The sequence below is a fragment of the Actinia tenebrosa genome, unplaced genomic scaffold (assembly GCF_029948245.1).
Source record: "Actinia tenebrosa isolate PJP-AT-01 unplaced genomic scaffold, QUT_ActTen_1.0 PGA_scaffold6__47_contigs__length_16458017, whole genome shotgun sequence".
Lineage (NCBI taxonomy): Eukaryota > Metazoa > Cnidaria > Anthozoa > Actiniaria > Actiniidae > Actinia > Actinia tenebrosa.
Window position 1 is genome coordinate 1,294,734 of NW_028292583.1, and position 19,665 is coordinate 1,314,398.

The following is a 19,665-nucleotide window of genomic DNA, read 5'->3' on the forward strand; positions in this document are numbered from 1 at the left end:
ATCTAAAGAATACATCGCATGCAACAATACAACACGAAAAACAAAGTGTCCTTGCTTCAAAAACAAGAAACCATGCGGAGAACATTGCTATTGCAAAAACTGCAAAAATGTGTATGGAGAATGCACTAGGCCTTACGATGTTTCGCATAGTCCAGTTACGAAAAGAAAAAGATCAAACCCCTCACCATTCAAGAAGATGCGGAGTGCTGATTACCTATTAGAGAAAGGAAGCAAACCGACTTCTTCCGTGTGATCAGAATATGAAACATGTATGCTTTTCACTATAATGAAAGCTATCCTGTCCTGTTTGGTACCACTTTCAGTAGGAAACATTACCCAATTGTACAACCATGTTACGCAGTCCACAATTTGTGAGGAAACTAAACTACCCGTGCGTTCAAAGAAAACTAGCGAAATTCAAGGAAAGTTGAAGCAGATCGAAGCGAAGCAAATGGTCATCATGGGAAAATCCGGTGGTCATGGTGAACATTAAGCAAGACATTTAAATTGAATAAATAGAGGATATTAATGGGCGCGCTGAGATAATAATGATTAATAATGATTAGACATTTTATCGAAAAGGAGAAATATAGGTACTTTGTGGATAATTAAGAATATGGAGTGCAAACAATTAATCTGTGAAACACTAATTACTAAGTAGTACAAAATATTGCTAATTAAACAATAGAAAACAATGGAATTTGCATGAAATTGTGCTATTTAGTATTACTAAAGTTTAACGGTTATAGAGTACAAAGACTAAAAGTGTGCAACGCTTCGCACTATTTAGTGAGTAATTAGTGCTAATCAAACAATAGAAAACAATAGGATTAGCATAATGTAGCAGTATTTAGTGGTATTTATGTTACACACTTATAGTGTTGTACTCTATTGTTTGCACTCTATTTATCAATCTACGAAAGTTAAACATAATCATCATTTTAATAGTTGCTATTATGTTATTGAACGTTGCTGTTTGTAAAAAATATCTTGTTAATAAATACTGTACGGTGAAATTACGATGAAATCAACCTACAAAACGGGTGAAAACGCACTGCGCATGCTCGTAACTTTGTCGTAATTTACAACATACAAACAATAAGCAAAAACTTAGGACATTTCAATGGTTTTATAACTCCAAATATACTTGAAGTTTGGTGGTATACTTTTACTAAGAAAGGAGACAGCCAAACACTTTGCATAACGACGTTTCATACCTCTATTATCGCTGTCCCTTTTATTCTCTTAATTTTTTCTATTGTCTTATAATTTTCAAAAGTCATTTTAAAATAAAAGAAAATTTCCCTTCAATGTTGCCCTAAAACTGCTGTTTACACATGTTTTTTTCTCTCGCAATGTTAATTGTTTATTTGTCGCGTTGCAACCGACCACAACTCAGACATTTGTGACAAGAAATCAAAAAGCTTGAAATTTTCTCTGCGAAGTTCAGTATTCAGGATTGCACTGCTAGACTAGCGAAAAATGAAAAATGAAGCGTTTTCATGAAAATTAAAATTGGATTTTTATGCTGTAACAAAAATATGAAATTGCAATGCAAGGTGAGAAAAAAATAACTGCCGCTTGTTAGGCAAAAAATATAACATAATAATATAATATAAAATAAGTAATATGTGGAAATTTTGTTTCGCGGATTTCGCAAGCACTGAGAAGCCAAAGCACTCAAGTTCAAGTTTAATGTAGTACCGAATCTTCAAAATTATTCTATGATTTTTTTTGTTTTTAATTCTGTTATTTTAAGTTCATTGTTATGGTATAATGAAAAAAGAGAAGGGGGTCACCGTATTGGTTAAAAGATATAAGGCTATAAAAGGAGGGATTTTTCAGTTTCCGCACGTTTTTTCCGAAAATCTTCCTCCTCTACTAAATTTGAAAATCGTTTTAAACTATAGAAAATACACATGATAACAGTGAACACGCATGATAACAGTGAATACACATGATTGCATTAATAACAGTGAATACACATGATAACCGTGAACACACATGAATACAGTGAATACAAATGATTGCAGTGAATACACATGAATACACATGATCACAGTGAACACACATGTTTACAGTGAATACACATGATCACAGTGAACACACTTGATAACAGTGAATACACATGATCACAGTGAATACACATGATCACAGTGAATACACATGAATACAGTGAATACACGTGATTACAGTGAATACACATGAATACAGTGAATACACATGATTGCAGTGAATACACATGAATACACATGAATACACATGATTGCAGTGAATACACATGAATACACATGAATACAGTGAATACACATGATTGCAGTGAATACACATGAATACACATGAATACAGTGAATACACATGATTGCAGTGAATACACATGATTGCAGTGAATACACATGAACACACATGATTACAGTGAATACACATGAATACAGTGAATACACATGAATACAGTGAATACACATGATTGCAGTGAATACACATGACAGTGAATACACATGATCACAGTGAATACACATGATCACAGTGAATACACATTAATACAGTGAATACACATGAATACAGTGAATACACATGAATACACGTGATTACAGTGAATACACATGATTACAGTGAATACACATGATGACAGTGAACACACATTAATACAGTGAACACACATGATTGCAGTGAATACACATGATTACAGTGAATACACATGATTACAGTGAACACACATGATTACAGTGAACACACATGATCACAGTGAATACACATGAATACAGTGAATACACATGAACACACATGATAACAGTGAACACACATGATCACAGTGAATACACATGATTACAGTGAATACACATGATCACAGTGAATACACATGATAACAGTGAATACACATGATGACAGTGAACACACATGATAATAGTGAATACACATGAATACAGTGAATACACATGAACACACATGATAACAGTGAACACACATTAATACAGTGAATACACATGATTGCAGTGAATACACATGAATACACATGAATACAGTGAATACACATGATTGCAGTGAATACACATGAATACACATGATAACAGTGAATACACGTGATTATAGTGAATACACATGATAACAGTGAATACACATGATAACAGTGAATACACTTGATAACAGTGAATACACATGATTGCAGTGATTACAGTGAACACACATGATCACAGTGAACACACTTGATAACAGTGAATACACATGATTGCAGTGATTACAGTGAATACACATGATAACAGTGAATACACATGATCACAGTGAATACACATGATAACAGTGAATACACTTGATAACAGTGAATACACTTGATAACAGTGAATACACATGATTTCAGTGAATACACATGAATACACATGATAACAGTGAATACACATGATTTCAGTGAATACACATGATTGCAGTGAATACACATGAACACACATGATTACAGTGAATACACATGAATACAGTGAATACACATGAATACAGTGAATACACATGATTGCAGTGAATACACATGATGACAGTGAATACACATGATCACAGTGAATACACATGATCACAGTGAATACACATTAATACAGTGAATACACATGAATACAGTGAATACACATTAATACAGTGAATACACATGAATACACGTGATTACAGTGAATACACATGATTGCAGTGAATACACATGATGACAGTGAACACACATTAATACAGTGAACACACATGATTGCAGTGAATACACATGATTACAGTGAATACACATGATTACAGTGAACACACATGATTACAGTGAACACACATGATTACAGTGAACACACATGATCACAGTGAATACACATGAATACAGTGAATACACATGAATACAGTGAATACACATGAATACAGTGAATACACATGAATACACATGATCACAGTGAATACACATGATCACAGTGAATACACATGATAACAGTGAATACACATGATCACAGTGAACACACATGATCACAGTGAATACACATGATAACAGTGAATACACATGATAACAGTGAATACACATGAATACAGTGAATACACATGAATACAGTGAATACACATGAATACACATGATCACAGTGAATACACATGATTGCAGTGAATACACATGAATACACATGAATACAGTGAATACACATGATTGCAGTGAATACACATGATTGCAGTGAATACACATGAACACACATGATTGCAGTGAATACACATGAATACACATGAATACACATGAATACAGTGATATAAGTAACGTTATAAGTATATCCTATATCGTGTATGTATACAGTGTAGAACCATGCATAATAGTGCCATTACATGGGGTCTTACATGAAGTACTAACCTGTTAAAGTGCCTATCACCCTTTTTTTTATACTTTTTCATATCGAAATATAAGCTATTCTAAGAAACCTGAAGAAAGAATTTTTTGATTCTGATGCTTCTTTCTATTTTTTCGAGCGGTCAAAAGTGCGAAAATAGGAAGATTTCAAAATATGACCGAGCAAGAGGGGAGACTGGGCTAGTGACGTAGAAGGAGCAACACGCTCTTCTTGATTTACAAAGAAATGTATGAGATACTAGGGGGGATACTGAAGACGTCCTTGCGTTTCTTGGGTTTTTTTAGAAGTCCTTGGACTTTTAACTACTTTCTTGGGCTTCTATGAGGAAGTTAATTATCTAAAGATTCCATTTCCAGTTCTCATCAAGATTCGTAGCCTAATTTACTGGTATATTAGAGAAGCGAACACAACCTAGCAAAGCAAGCGAGGTGACTGAAGTGAAGTGATTCCGACCCGATCACAAATATTATCTCATTGGCTGGGAATAAAACTTGTCAAAACCTTAGTAAATACACCAAAAGTACAGCAGCATAGGTAGAAATTCCTACCTGGAAATTCCTAGAGTCGTTATAGGGAACCGAAGTTGATAACAGGTAACATTTTACTTGCCATTGCTCGAACTGAGTCGTCTTCGCACCGGATCGGGAATTTATTCCCGGTTTATTAAAGAATAAAACAGTTTTGGTGATTGTGGTAACATTTCAGTGGTTATTAAACTCTTAAGAAGTATTTGGTGCATTGCTAAAAGGGCTGTAATGAATGGTTGAGACAAAATTCCCGTACGATTGACACAATAATACTACTATTCACAATATTTTAATTATTTGCTACCGTAGAATGCTCTTCAGATTTCTTACCTTTATCGAATTTCCCTCAATAAACGATCGTGTTATCTTTAAAGATAGGTATGGCTAGATACTGTGAGACAGGATAGAAAACTGATACAATAGAAAATATTATATTTGACTATGAAGTGAAACCATGTTGACCTGCAGAGTAACAGTAGACTGATGATGCGAAGTGTCACGCACCCTTACATGTAGTTCCTCGACTGAACTACTACAGTATAAATATATAATGCAATTCATGTTTAGATATTTTGAAAACTGTTAAGCCATCTACATTGAAAAAGATTTTGTGAACTACCTGGAGTTATTTCATTGTTTCTGTTATTTACATTTGATGTTTCTGATTTGGAAACGACCTGGAAGAATTTTGCGCGGCACGGACTCACATATTCATCCATAAATACATCAGATATTAATAAGAATAATGCTAAAAAATTTATGACTTAAAGGGTGTAGGTACATGTAGTGCTCAGAGTTACTGTATGTGAAATCTATAAGTTTTTGAAGCTAATTTATTACACTTGATTCTGAGCGTGACAGCCTAATATGAGGTTTTCCCTAGGTTGCGTTTAACTTCTCGCTGCTTTTCTTTTTCTTAAAATAATTCAAAAATAATATCATTCTTGAAGTCTGAAGTAATTAACATCCTCTAACCAGAAAAATGAGGTCTTTTGAAAGCGTATAAACGGCAAATTGGTCATAAATACCAGTGAAATCTAGAGAGAATGAGGAAACATCTAAACCCAACTTACTCCTCTTACGTCACAGCCTAGTCCTCTAGGTTATCATTTTACGCGGCCAGAGTCAAAGAAATGCCTATTTTCGCACTTTTGACCGCTCGAAAAAAATAGAAAGAAGGGTCAGAATCAAAAAATTCTTTCGACACGTTTCTTAGAATAGCTTATATTTGGATATAAAAAAATAAAAAAAAAAGGGTTATAAAAAAGTAAAAAAAAAAGGGTGATAGGCACTTTAAACACATTGATGACTGGCAACTTGTCCTTCTATTTTGTATTCATTCACTCTCGCTAAACCGGTAACATAAATGTATAACATCATTGGTATGAACAAGCTGCCAAGGGTCAAATTCCACATGATATTTATAGCCTAAACTTCCTTTCCTTGGTGCCACCAAAATAGATATTTTCTGTACATATTCATTACCTTTAATTTGTACCTATAATACATTAGGCGTCAATGTGTATGTATGAGGAGACCAGATTCAATATTTATTTACATATCTCAATAGATACAGAGTATTGCAGTAATACACTGAAAGATCTATTTTGAAATAAGAAGACTTCATGCTGACTTTTTAAATCATGTCAATAAATCTAATCTTTAATAATAGTTCACCTTTGATAAGAATGTTGAAAACACTTCCATTAATAACTTCATCTGTTCAGAATTAATGAAGGTTTTAAAATGTTCTGAATTCCAATTCTTTAATTTAAAATATCAAATTCTTTTACGGGTTAAGAGTATCTTTATATGCTGGTTTTATTTCTCTTTGCAAAAACTATGAAATTCGCATATGTTTTTTTAGTGAACAATCTGACATGTAAGTTGTTAGAATGAGACTTTTAAAACCCCAAAAAATATTATTACTTATAATAATTGTCCTGGTGAGTGTAGTGTTGAGAAAGACTGTTGTTGTTGGTGACTGATGTTTCAACAACCTGAGTGAAAGTCATCTATGTATCTTCAGACTCCAGTGAAAAAACAAAATATATTCAGACTCAGTGACTATGGCCAATAATAACATTCACTATGCCTTGTTAAATATTTCTGAATGTATCTATATAAGCATTATGAGTATTGGAATAAACTGCTTAGGAATTTGTTCTTCTATCATCTGAAGTTAAGTTTAACAAATTGGGTTGAAGGAAATGAGAATATAAATTTCTCCACATTTACCAGCTTAGATTATGTGAAGCACGTTTCATTTCCTGTTTGAAGATTATTCAATAAGGCATTAAGATTATGAATGACACAAATGTGTGTTTAAACTTAATATATGTGAAAAGAATATAGCAGATTCCATCGACGTCTGTCAAATTTCCATAAAAAAACACTAAAAAATCTATATTAACCTACAGTTGGGGATAATTTACCTAATGACTTCTGAAATACAGGCATGCAATTTCACATATTCAAATCAAAGCTTGAAACATACTTATAAATGGCTTCAAATGGTTCAAATCAGGCATTCATTATACATTTCTCTTGCATTCTTATCCATTTGTTTTGTGATTTTTGCTACTGGCATCTATTAAACAACCACATTCTATTCTACAGCTGAGCTACTAATGTGTCGATTTTTCAAAAAGATGTTTAATACTCGTTTAAAGCTAGATTGCCTGTAAGCTACTAATTCTAAAGATCTACTAATAGAAAGCAGATTCTTTATATGCAATATGAATGGAACTCTAATGGCCTTAGGGTTAGACCATCATCCATGGTCTATAAATAAATACAGACCTTGGAAAAATATAAAGTCAGAAACATACTGTTGAAAGTAGAGTACTATATTCATTATTAGTTCATGACTTATTCCATTGTGTATCAAAAACATAGTTTTTCAATCTATTCATTTTGTAATATCCTGAAAAAATACAGATTATGGCTTCTATTGGATCAATTGCAATTATCTCTTTATGACTGCATTTCATTGGTTAAAATAACTGAATAATGTTAATGGATATGTGAATTGATATCACACCTAGGAAAATCAATATTTGGGGAAGGAGAGCATCCCTAAAGCAATCAAGATTCAATGTATAAAGGAATATATCTAGAGGACTTGTATTCATGAGTAAACCTACAAGAAATGTTCAGATCTTTATACTATGATTAATTTGACAAGAAAAGAGATTTACTCTTCATAGAAATCCTTTGATCTTCTTAAACAATAACAGCAAAGTCAATAGGATAAAAAAAAGCTCTCATCAAGCTGCTCAAAATGCTTTTCAAAATGATTCCAAAATTTCCATATATTTTAAGTATCATTTAAGCTTATGTCAGTCTACAATACTCTATTTACTATAGATTAATGTTACAGACTTCCCTCAATAAAGGGTGAATTTAATAATACTTATTGAGAAACATCTAAGTTCTTAAGAAAAGAAAATTCAGCTAAATATGGGTTTCAGAATGTAGTGATTATTACCATGATAAGAGCAGGTGATTGAGTAAAGGAAGAAAAGACTTCACAGAAAATATTTCTGAAAATTCTGTTTGAAATTACTTGAAAGAGAAGAGAGTCAAAAATATGTTTTCTCTTAACAAATAGGATTTAAAATCTGAAATAAAAAAGACATTATACATTAATTTTGTTATGGTAAAAATGCGCAAAAAAGTACCAGAATCTACTGTTAAGAAAAGTGCTAGGTTGCATTCTGTGTAGGCAAATGATTTTTTAACATACCAAATTTTAAACCAATATTATATACATATAATAGACAACAATTTAATGAGCGAGCTAAAAAAGCATTAAATTTCAAATAAATTAGTATTCAAGTCATCTCTGTCAATAAAGAAGAGTTTTCAAAAAAGATTTTTATTGGTACACACTGTAAGTAATAATTTGCTTTATTCACATTTAGGTGAGACTATAATCATTCCATAACACTGATTTATTATGCAAATAAATGTGTATGCCAGTAGGCTTTGAAGGTACCAGAGTAAAAGATATTCCTTCCAGTTGACTACTAAATTTTTTAAAAATCTTACTCAAGTAACTACAAATGCAAAATGCATTTTTCATTTCTCAGATGTAAGGAAACCCATTCACTTATTATTTCTTGGTCAATAGGGTGTGACTATAATGTATTTATAACTATTCCACAAAACTACCATTAAAGTAAATTATGAACCTCATCAATTTTACAACTTGAAAATTGGAAGATAAAATTTTGTGAAGAACAATACATATTCGTGAATTATTCAACCAATCCGATTCCTTTAACTTGTACACAAACCTATTTTGAAAACTATTCCTAAACACTGTACATAAACTAATCAAAGAATTAGCGAAGCATTTAACAATAGAAGCTCTTTCTTATCTTATTGGAATTAAATTTTTTTCTTTTATGATTCGCTAATGATTTTTCGCTATATTGAGTGGAATATTTGATGCAAGATTTCATTTAGAAAAAGAAATGAACAATACATAATATAATAATAATATAATATGATTTATATAGCGCCTATACAAGTCGGCTCTAAGCGCTGTAAAATATATATAAATTATGATTCAAAAGCTAGTTTAAACAAATGAGTCTTAAGGTCTTTCTTAAAAGTTTTTATACATGAAGTGTTTCTAAGAGGAGACGGTAGTGAATTCCATAGAACAGGAGCAGACACAGAAAAACAACGATAACCATAAGATTTAAGATTGTACGGACAAGTAACAAGAAGCAGTTCCTTGGATGAGCGGAGAGTTCTTTTAGGTTTATACACAGTTATGAGATCAGACAAGTAGACAGGAGCCAGACCATGAAGTGCTTTGAAAGTGAGGAGTAGAATCTTAAAATTGATGCGATGTTTCACAGGAAGCCAATGCAGAGAACAAAGGACAGGAGTGATGTGATTATAATTCTTGGAGAGAGTTACAAGACGAGCAGCAGAGTTCAAAACATCATCATTGATATTCACATACGGTACTAACAGTAATATAAACATCGTTATTATTTTTACACCCATGAATATTATAGCGTTAGCGTTTTAAAATATAATGAAATCTAAAAGTATCAGGTAGTTGATCAAGTATTTCATTTTCTTATGCCAAACGTTATTCTGCTGGTAAATGACAGTTGTATGGAAATATTGAAAAAGATCGCGTACAGGCCAATAGATATAAATTTCTTATTTCTCGTATGACACCAAATTCCATATGGGGAATTGAAAAAGAAATTTGTCGAAATGCATGCGCTGTTAATGTCTTTATAGATGAAAAACGAATTCTGCTAGCAAAGCTTTGTCATTCAAATTTTGCAATCTACCTCCCATAAAGTGTAAATTACAAGATAGGTCCAGATGAAACAAAAAAATATGAATATTCCTCTACATTTGCATGTTTTGAATGCCTAGAACTTAACTGGCGACATCAGCCAGATTTCCTTTCTATTCTTTTTTTAGATATGAACGAAGCTTCCCACTTTTTTCCTCCTCTTTCTTATTTTTCGCCTTCCCTTTATTATTTTTCACTGCCGCTTAATAAGACTGAAATCTGCGACTTGTGAATAGCATATACAAACAAAACTACAGCAATGGAAAAACTAATCTCCGGAAAAGATTGAACTCGTATTCTAGAGAATCTTAAAATAAAAATCTGCATTTTGAATCGATTGAACCAGGGGCAAAAATGCATTTTCTTTTAGATTACATAGTAATGTGATAACATTTCTTTCTTCATTTTTAGATATACGGTCGACAGACTATTTGAAAGTATCAGAAAATCACAAATAGGTACTCTCAATAACCTTGATCGCTCGAAAATATGAAATGAATTTTTGACAACAAAAATAGTAAGCGTTTAAAAAAGAACAGACCTTGTAAAAAAAACATTGTGAACAACATTGTAGTAAATAAGTAATCGATGTCAAAAAATATATCGACAGGCATGAAGTAGATGGTCTTCAAAAAGGAGTGCATATGATTTTTTAAATAATTGATGAACGATGGAAAAAACAATATCGGGGATAGAAATAATAACTGAAACATGCGTAAAACATATTCTGAAGAACCATGAAAGTTAAAATATAGGAATATATAAAATATTATTTACTTACCAATCGTGGAAGATTTGGATTATCGCTGTTCTGTGCAGCACTTGCAACTAGGTGAATAGTAAGAAGTAGGCAGCCTCCAAAAACAGCAATCCTCATCCGAACTGGGAGCATCGTATATGTCATATAAATGAAAAATATGGTCACCCATACCCCATCGGTCGGCGAATTGTATTTCCTAGAATCGTTGCTTCCAACAGGACAGAGTACAGAAACAAGTACGATTCCACATGAAAGGGTTAGCAAAGCGTATGACACCCATCTAAGTTGCTTTTGGGAAGAGTCGGACATTTGTTTATCAGATGAACCACTTCGATTGACGATAACCGCCAGAACCAGGTAGACAACAAGAAAAGCAATCATAATAAACCCCTCGATATTATCGCCTTCGTTTTCCAGAGAAAACTGGAAGACCACAAGAGCAATGCATAGAACTATTAATATAAATACCAGCCAGCTTGCAAACTTTTGATTTAAGCGAAAAATGTAGCGTTGATAGAGACTTTCTAGTTTTTCTGACTCAAAACGTTTGGACTTCAAAACTCGTGTAAACAATTTCCAATGACCGACAAACGAATCATCGGCATCCTCGCCTTCGTCTTCGTTGTTGTTAGCCTTCTCAGTGTCTTTGTCTAATTTTGATCCGTTCTTGACAGATACAGTGAGTTCTCCATTCGTATTATCGGCCGCAGCCGTACTTCTGTCTCCTTTAGCCATATTTACAGATTGTATGTTGGAGTCTTCTACACCAAGTTCAACACTTTTAAGTCGAACTTCGCCTCCATGCACACCACTGTCCATACTCTTCACACCACTACTTTCTTTCCTCTTGGTTGCTATAGCGTTATTTTGTTCCTTTAAGTTCTTATTCAAATTACTTTGTGATGAATTAGGTCTTGAAAATGTCGTTTGAGCCTCCTCTTCTTCCCAAGCGCGTTTTGATGGCGTCGAAGTCTTTCTGGTTGTTGTGTTGCCCACGGCATGAGTTGTCATGCTCAGAGCCCCGAATTACCAATTCATAGCTTCACTTAACCGCTCATGTCGATCTAATGTGGCCAAATATTCTCTTTTCACACGAATTCTTTGTAAACTAAATGACACAAATTACAGAAGGCCGTAGCAACGGCGTATCGGGTAAGCCGAGTCAGCTTTACCTTTGAAGTCACTTGAAAATTTCACTCAACAGAACTTCAGGCCGCATTCAAAGGCCTTCTTATGATCCCATACCAGTTGGTTTGTACTATAAATCCAGCTCAAACGTTTCCTTGGGGGTGATTTGGCGTTTTTTTTGGAAGTAAAAGTCAAATTTGTGGCCGTAAATCAGTCAGTTGGTGGATCCAGGACAACCAAAGGAGCCGAATAGTTTATTTGGTCACGTGACCTGAAACAGACGGGCTAAAAATAATTACAAAGAAAGAGTCTATCGACTTCTTATATATGTTCTGGTAAAGTCGTGAATAAAACAGGGTGTGATTGGAATAACAACGTAGAAATGTCCAAACAGGCTTTTTAAAAGACTTAGGTTTGATTTGTGTAGGGCAATAAATTTTCCCACTTTTTTTGCAACCAAGACAAGTAAGTGACGAGATCCATCTAGCCAGCAGAATGATTTTGACAACGATAAGAACCGGCAGATTTTTTTCAATCTTTATTTAGCAAATTCCCGTGAACCAAAAACTGATTAAAAATGTAAGAGGACTAATGGCAAAATCCTAAAGGATTCCCAAAAACTGGAATTTAATTTCTAAATAGCCTTTTTTTGTTTGTTATACTAATTGAAGGTGGCAGAACATCATTCGGGCACCAGGAACGGTTGACCCTCTATACTTAACTATAGACGTCATGATAGCCTGCCATCTGGACTCAAGTTCCATTAAACTCTCAACAAAATATTAAAAAGCCAACCATGTATGCATCTATGAAGCCATATCATCTTATTCTGTGGTAGTTTTTCGTCGTGTCTTTGGCTGTACAAAGCCAAACTATTAAAGCATCGAAAGACCAATAATGGTGAGCATATATTAAACTACGATGCAAAAACCGTTATCTGAGTGATGACACTTTTAATGAGCCTCTTTATTTCACAGCACCGAGAATATAAAACATTAATTTGCCGGCAAGCAGAAAACCGCAAGAAATACAGGGTCAGAAGGGACAAATGTAACTCAAAGAAAATGAACTGGATTACTTTCTGTGGGCGTTGACTAAAAATGTTTCTTGACTTTTACGAACAAAGAAGCTTTAATATAAATATTTCTAAATGTTTGCAAATAAACCCTTTTGTTACAAGTACCTAAAGCAGTCAAGAAACAGCTTTAACTGGTAAATGGGCCGGGCAGTGTAAAGTCACATCAGCTTTAATGGCCATGAGATGGCCCGGATCAAACCGCTAAAGTTCGGTTCTATTATGACGGTGCGATTTGATCATCACCACTGCAGCGAGAATCACTTATCTGCATATCATTTTGCCACAATTTAATTTAATACAATTTCTATTAGAATCTACTAGAACTTGCAACCAAACCGTAGTTCATTTGCTGGTCGCGAATTTATTTTGTACAGATTTATCTAAAGGGGATACTCCGCCCGGTATTTCGACCCCATATCCTTTCATATACCTTCGCCTAAAAAGATAACCCTTTCATATAACTAAAGACGCTGTCATGTTTTGTGGCTAAGAGGCCAGATACGGAATATCGATCGTCACGCACATGCGTGGAACTTCGGCTTTTGATTTCCTTCAAATAAAATTTCGCTACGTACGATCATCAGTCGGCACTATATACAGTGTATCCGAAAAAACCATGATAGCTATAACTCTTCCGAGTCTCTAAAAGAGCTTTAACCTGCTTGTTCGTCCAGACTCAAATGGGGACGGCTTATTATCTTTGCTAAGAAAAAAGCCGCTATTATAGATCTCGTATAATCCGGCTCTAATGCGGCGGTTGCATTGGAACGGTTTATTTTATTTTTAGCAGCCAATCAAATAAAAGATGCAGTCAATATTAAGTCAAGTAAGAGATTAACGCGGGTTATCATTCATAAAATCAGTGCAAACACTAAAAAAAACCAATTAGACCATCAATAACTAGTCACTTTAGTCTGCATGAATGATGAAAATGGGAAGAAAACAACGAATGAACGAATGAAAGATGCTGGACGACCCAGTCTTGTGGCAGTGTTCGCTATACTTCACAAAAAGCACGCCCTACGGCATGTAAATAATTTCGGCGATAGCACTAATGTACTATATCTGAATTCGATCTAGCAAACGGTCTATAATGTAATACAAAGCAACCTTCAGAAGTCATACAAACCCCTCTTCATTTTGACCCATGAATTCAATCGTATCCCTTAAAACAGTTACATGGTAAACCTACGATTCTCTTACATTTTAAATTCGTTTAAAGAAATCTTTTTCTTTTTGATTAAAGTAATATTTATATTTTATTTGTGACATTCTTTTTTTCTTCTTCTTCTTCTTCTTTCTTCGTTTAGTTTCTCGAACAACTAAACTACTCTAGATCAGCTTGGTGCCAAAAGCGCACTTATTTCTTATTATCTGCAGCTTTTGAATGATTTTCACAGCTCTCACCAGTAGCGTAGCGAGGGGGGGACACGGGGGGCACGTGCCCCCCCCAAATTTTTGAAAAAAAAAAATTTGAAAAAAGAATAACAACAGAAAAAACATATTAAACCGAAACGAAAGAGGAAAATAAATTATTACAACCTACAAAAGTGCGAATTTATACGAAGTTATCCGGACGGGCTACCTGTGCACTGCGAACCCGGTCAGAGCCTGGAATCTGCACGTGGGAATTTGAAATTTTTTCTTATTTTGGATCAGTGCCCCCCCAGCTCCTAGGTCCTCGCTACGCCCCTGGCTCTCACCGTTGCATATCTAAAATAGATAAAACTCAAGAGTTATGTTCACGTTCAATCAATACGTTTACGTCAAATCTCGTCATTTATACGACTACTCATTCAACACTTTTGCGTAATTTTTAGTCGCGTCTGATGGGAACACAACTACTTTAGGCTTATTTTGATATCGTAAATTATAACTCGATTGAAATGAAGCCATAACCGACAATGATTTTGACAGCGGATTTTCGTCTCCTTCCAACCAGCTGGGGGGTGACCGTCCCCGGGCCTATCAGCGATGCTACCACCCGGATAGCCCCACTGCAAGCTGCGTTCAACCCCATTTCACCCTTAATGATTACGATCCCCTCCCTCTTCAATCTAGCTAGGTTCACTTTTGCACGGCCCATGTTCCAACTTTATATACATTGCTGCTTCTGTATCAATGCGCATCAAATTCAAAAATGGACTTGCTACTTTTCGATTAAAACAGCGTCCTGGAAGAATGATATCCCGTCCCTATCCCCCTCAGTCAGGTGAGACTATGATTTGCATGGTTTCTATCTGTTTTTATCTAGCTTCATTTCCCGTTTATCGAACAAAAACAGTCGGCAGTTATACAGACTCTGTATATGATCGGCAAACTGCATCTAGACAATATAATACAATAACCTTTATTAAGCTACTTTACAGACATGCCACATTAAAAAATATACCAATGCACTGACTAAAGTCACGGAAACACAAAAGGAAGTAGTGAAAACAATAGTCCCCTTCAAAGATCCCTGCGCCATCTTGAAAGGTAGCGAGTACCTGCGTATCGAAACGAGATCGGCGGTGACCTTGCAATGATAAGGACCTTATTAAAAACTTTGGAAAATTAATTATTCGCATGTCCCTATCTTTGCAAGTTAACCGCCGTTCTCGTTTCGATTGCCACAGGCACGAATACCTTTAATTTAAAGATGGCGCAGGGAACTATGAAGGAACTATGAATAAGATGTGATTATCAAGAGATAAATCATAACGAGATCCACTTGAAACTTCAAGTGCCGATAAAAATTGTTAAAATATTTTGTCTTGTGAACACGACTCTCTTCGAATCAAGCTCGTAAAAAACTGTTGTTTACCCTGAATGTGACAACTACACCTATACTACAACCTATACTACCACCTATACTATACACCTTATACTACACCTCAACCCTTCAGAGCCTTCATGTACAAACCAGACAACGTTTGACTATTGTGACATGCCTTGTATGGAGCAATCTGAACAAGGGTCAGGCAGATCGTCTTCGCAAGCTTCAGAACAGAGCTGCACGCATCATAACGTGTAGGATATGATGTGAGATCAGCTGACATATTGCCACAGTTGAAGTGGGATAAACTTCAAGAAAGACGAGACCAAAGAGTGCGTTTATTGATGTTTGACATTTTTACTGCTTTTATTACAGAGAGACAAAGATGTGGAACTCTATATTCCCTCAGAAATGAAATCTGCTCCAACAAAGAACTTGTTTAAAAGAGACTGTCAAAGTTGGCGTGCTGTCAGTACTCATTAAAGCCTTCTCTCATTATTCAACTCTTATTCATAATTAAGTAGTATAGGGGATGGGGGTTCTAACACAACGACCACACGAGGATTACCTGCGTTAATCAAGCTGACTGTTATTTCCGCAGGAGTACCCGTATAATGCTGGTTTGGTTTTTTACTAACCCCATCCCATAATATCAATTACCTATATATGGAGTGCGAAGATTGTAAAGAGTTTGTAAGTGGATTTTGTATAAAGTGCTTGAAACCTAAGTTTGTATCTACTAAGCCAAATAAGTATATTTGTTGTGGTAAAAAGATGCAAATAGAAGAGGATACGTCAGCACAGTGTTACGAGTGTGGTAAAAATATTCGTAATGCTGTACCTTGTGCTACCAGGGAGCAATATTACTCTAACGGGGGTCGTCAGAAAACGCCTTATAAAAGAATAAAATACTTTAGGGACTGGATGAGTCATATTCAAGGTTACCACCCCGTGCACCTAAATGATGAAGTAATGGAAGCGCTTAAGTTAGCAGAACCAACGCCACAAAGCTTAAGGAAGACACTGAAAAAGTTGAAGTTAGGGAAGTATTACAAGGCAATTCCATACCTTTTATCCCAAATTACCAACGAACCAATTCCAGAGGTTTCTAGAGACGTGATGCAAAGGGCTGAGTGGTTGTTTTACCGAATGGATAAGAAGATTTTACATTACCCAGACGTCATTTACGAGATTTTTAAGGAAATCGACCCTGAGCATCCGCTGTTAGTATGGATACCCAGACGTTGAAGTGAACTCTAAATGGAAGCTTATTGAGCGAGTTTTCTTTGTAGGTCCGCCTTTGCTTGTTCGTAGATCTTTTGTCGAGTTTCTTCTGAAAGATCTTTGACGATTGTTTTTTTGGTTCCCGACTTTAATTCCTCATATTTTTTTTCCTATGCGAGGATTAAAGAGAATTCCCCATCGTCTATCTTGCGGTCGACAAGAGCTTTGGAGACTAGGTCAGCAATGGTGTTTGACTTTGCTTTTGCGAGTGCTATAGATGTATCATGTTTAGATATTTTACTAGACAATTGCTTGGTAATGCCCGTAGAAACAGCGGAGATAATACCGCAGGCTGCCCCAACGCCGGCCAAAGGAACCCCTACGACGACGCCGGGGCCAGTTAAAGAAGTAGCAACGCCGCTGCCCGTTAACGCAATAGACATAGACCCGGTTGTTATAGCAATCTTGTGTAAAGTGCTACGGGCGCGGGCATACTTCTTCCTGACTTCCTCATAATGCTTCACCTGCCCTTCTAAGTAAGCCAGGATTAAGTTTGCTTTGTTCAAACGAAAGTTTTCAGCGTTTAATTCGTTGGGATCTGTGTCTTTGGTGGTAGTGTGATAATTAGGAATATCTGGATACATTTGAGGGGCTGACGGTATTACATCCATTATATACTAATGTACGACGCTTTTGGGAATGATATTGGGGAGCAACCACATCATGACATACGGGATTATGCCAACTGGAGGGCGTTTAGGAAGATGTTTCCACATGCAGACGCCAGTAAGTTTGAGCGCAGACCCGATGGGATTTACTTTAAAGGATCAAGGACGTATAGCAATGCAGACTTGGAGCCAAAGCATGAGAAGAGGGCGCAGCATTTGTTAATAAAGGAAGAAGCGCAACCTAATTTTCCAAGGAGTCTGTTAATGACGACAGAGGATTACCCATTTTACGACGCGGAAGGTGGTGCAAACGACTTTGATAAGATGGTAACTCATTTGAAGATTCCAGTGGGTAAGCAAACGTTTGACGTAGTAGTAAGGAATATCTTTAAGGACCTTAACCTCACGCACACCACAGGAAAAGAAGCCCGAGAATGGCTAAAGGGACCCAACTTTGGGTATTGGCCGCAGCAGTTGAACTTTGCCGTCTGGGCAGCCACGAAGGGCTGTGGGGTTGCCGCGGACATGTTTGACATTGCCTTTCTAAGTTTTCACGTTGCCTTTACTATGCGTCGTATATTGAAGGAGCTGCACGTGCCACTGCCAGGGGAGAAGCCATTCAATAGAATGAATAACTATTACGACTCCGCCGCCCTAGAAAGGCTAATGAATGAGTTTAAGCCGCAGCAAAGGGACTTTCGTTATCGGGAGGTGGCCACGCATGGCTTAGGCATCATTTATGCTTGGCATGTTAACGGCGTGCGTCCGGCAGACATGTATCATCAAAAATACCCAGGGGTTTTGAAGTTTTATGACCTAGGCGGTCGTAAGAATGACATTACTCTGATCGATAGAATTGAGACGATTTACCCCAGCCCCTGGGATCCATTCGTACTATTGAAAGGAAAAGGTCTAAGAAACCTAGCTAGGATTAACCGCAGCATTGAAGCATTCGTCTACTGCATTTTAGGAGCACAGGTAAATACCCGCAGCCCCATTGTTGGATCCCAAGGTGCTTCGCAGGAAACGCAACAGGAATTCCTAACTTTATTTGAGTCTGCAATAATAGAAAATGACATATCCAAGTCGGTGCAGAGATATCAATTGGTGGTGCAGCAATCAAAGGTGCGGCTGGATTACGCCCTGAGTCCTGGTTGTTGGTTAATGCCAAGTGATTTGGTTATTAACACCCATTCCGTCGTGGGTTATAACAACAAACTTCAACGAGCTACTAAGGATATGAAGTTTGGGGTGAATGACGTGACCAAGGGCATTCCTCACTTCGTAGAGAAGCCAAAGAAGTTGCACACAGAAAAACCAATTCCCAAGCCCACAAAGAAGGTCTATGTTATGCCTACGATACCTGAGGAATATGACCATAACTTACTAAAAGCCGGCCTAGCAGCTGCAAGCATTGGTCTGAGCTATTATATATGGCGATGAACAACCCCTACGTAGCTGGAGTAGATTGTGTCCATACGACTTACACAGGCGAGAAAAAATACACCCAGGCGGCTTGGGTTGATGTCACCGGGATGTCTGTGGATTTGAACTACTCAGGAAAGAAGCTGATAATATGCAGTCTTTCTTTGGGGGCCGTTAGTAATGCGAACATAGGGTTTCGCTTTTGTGATGACAATGGAGTATTACAGCCCATGCGCGTGAAAACGAATAACAGAGAGCCTACGCATTTCTCAGTAGAGCCGCCAACGAATAGCGCTGAGAATCTTTCCGTTTGGACTTTTCACCTAGTTGCCGACTGCCATGGGAAAGTAAAACTACAAATACGCGTAGATGACACCGGAAGCGTTTGCATAAATAGCATAGAAAATCAAAGGAATACTATC

The 19,665-nt window shown here is 36.1% G+C and overlaps 1 protein-coding gene and 1 long non-coding RNA gene across 2 annotated transcripts in view; one reads left to right on the forward strand and one right to left on the reverse strand.

The window, feature by feature from the left end:
- LOC148905800 (adenylate cyclase type 5-like) overlaps window positions 1–12,342 on the reverse strand; it is a 34,921-nt gene extending 22,579 nt beyond the window's left edge. Inside the window, exon 1 of the mRNA XM_089038659.1 lies at window positions 10,984–12,342. Within this exon, the coding sequence (XP_088894785.1) occupies window positions 10,984–11,973 (990 nt within the window). The 5' untranslated portion in view covers window positions 11,974–12,342. The remainder of the gene's footprint in view (window positions 1–10,983) is intronic.
- On the forward strand, window positions 11,202–13,916 carry LOC148905801 (uncharacterized). The gene is made up of 3 exons (XR_016121497.1): window positions 11,202–11,319; window positions 12,762–12,990; window positions 13,068–13,916. It is a non-coding gene; the product is annotated as an uncharacterized LOC148905801 (long non-coding RNA).
- Window positions 13,917–19,665: the final 5,749 nt, after the last annotated feature.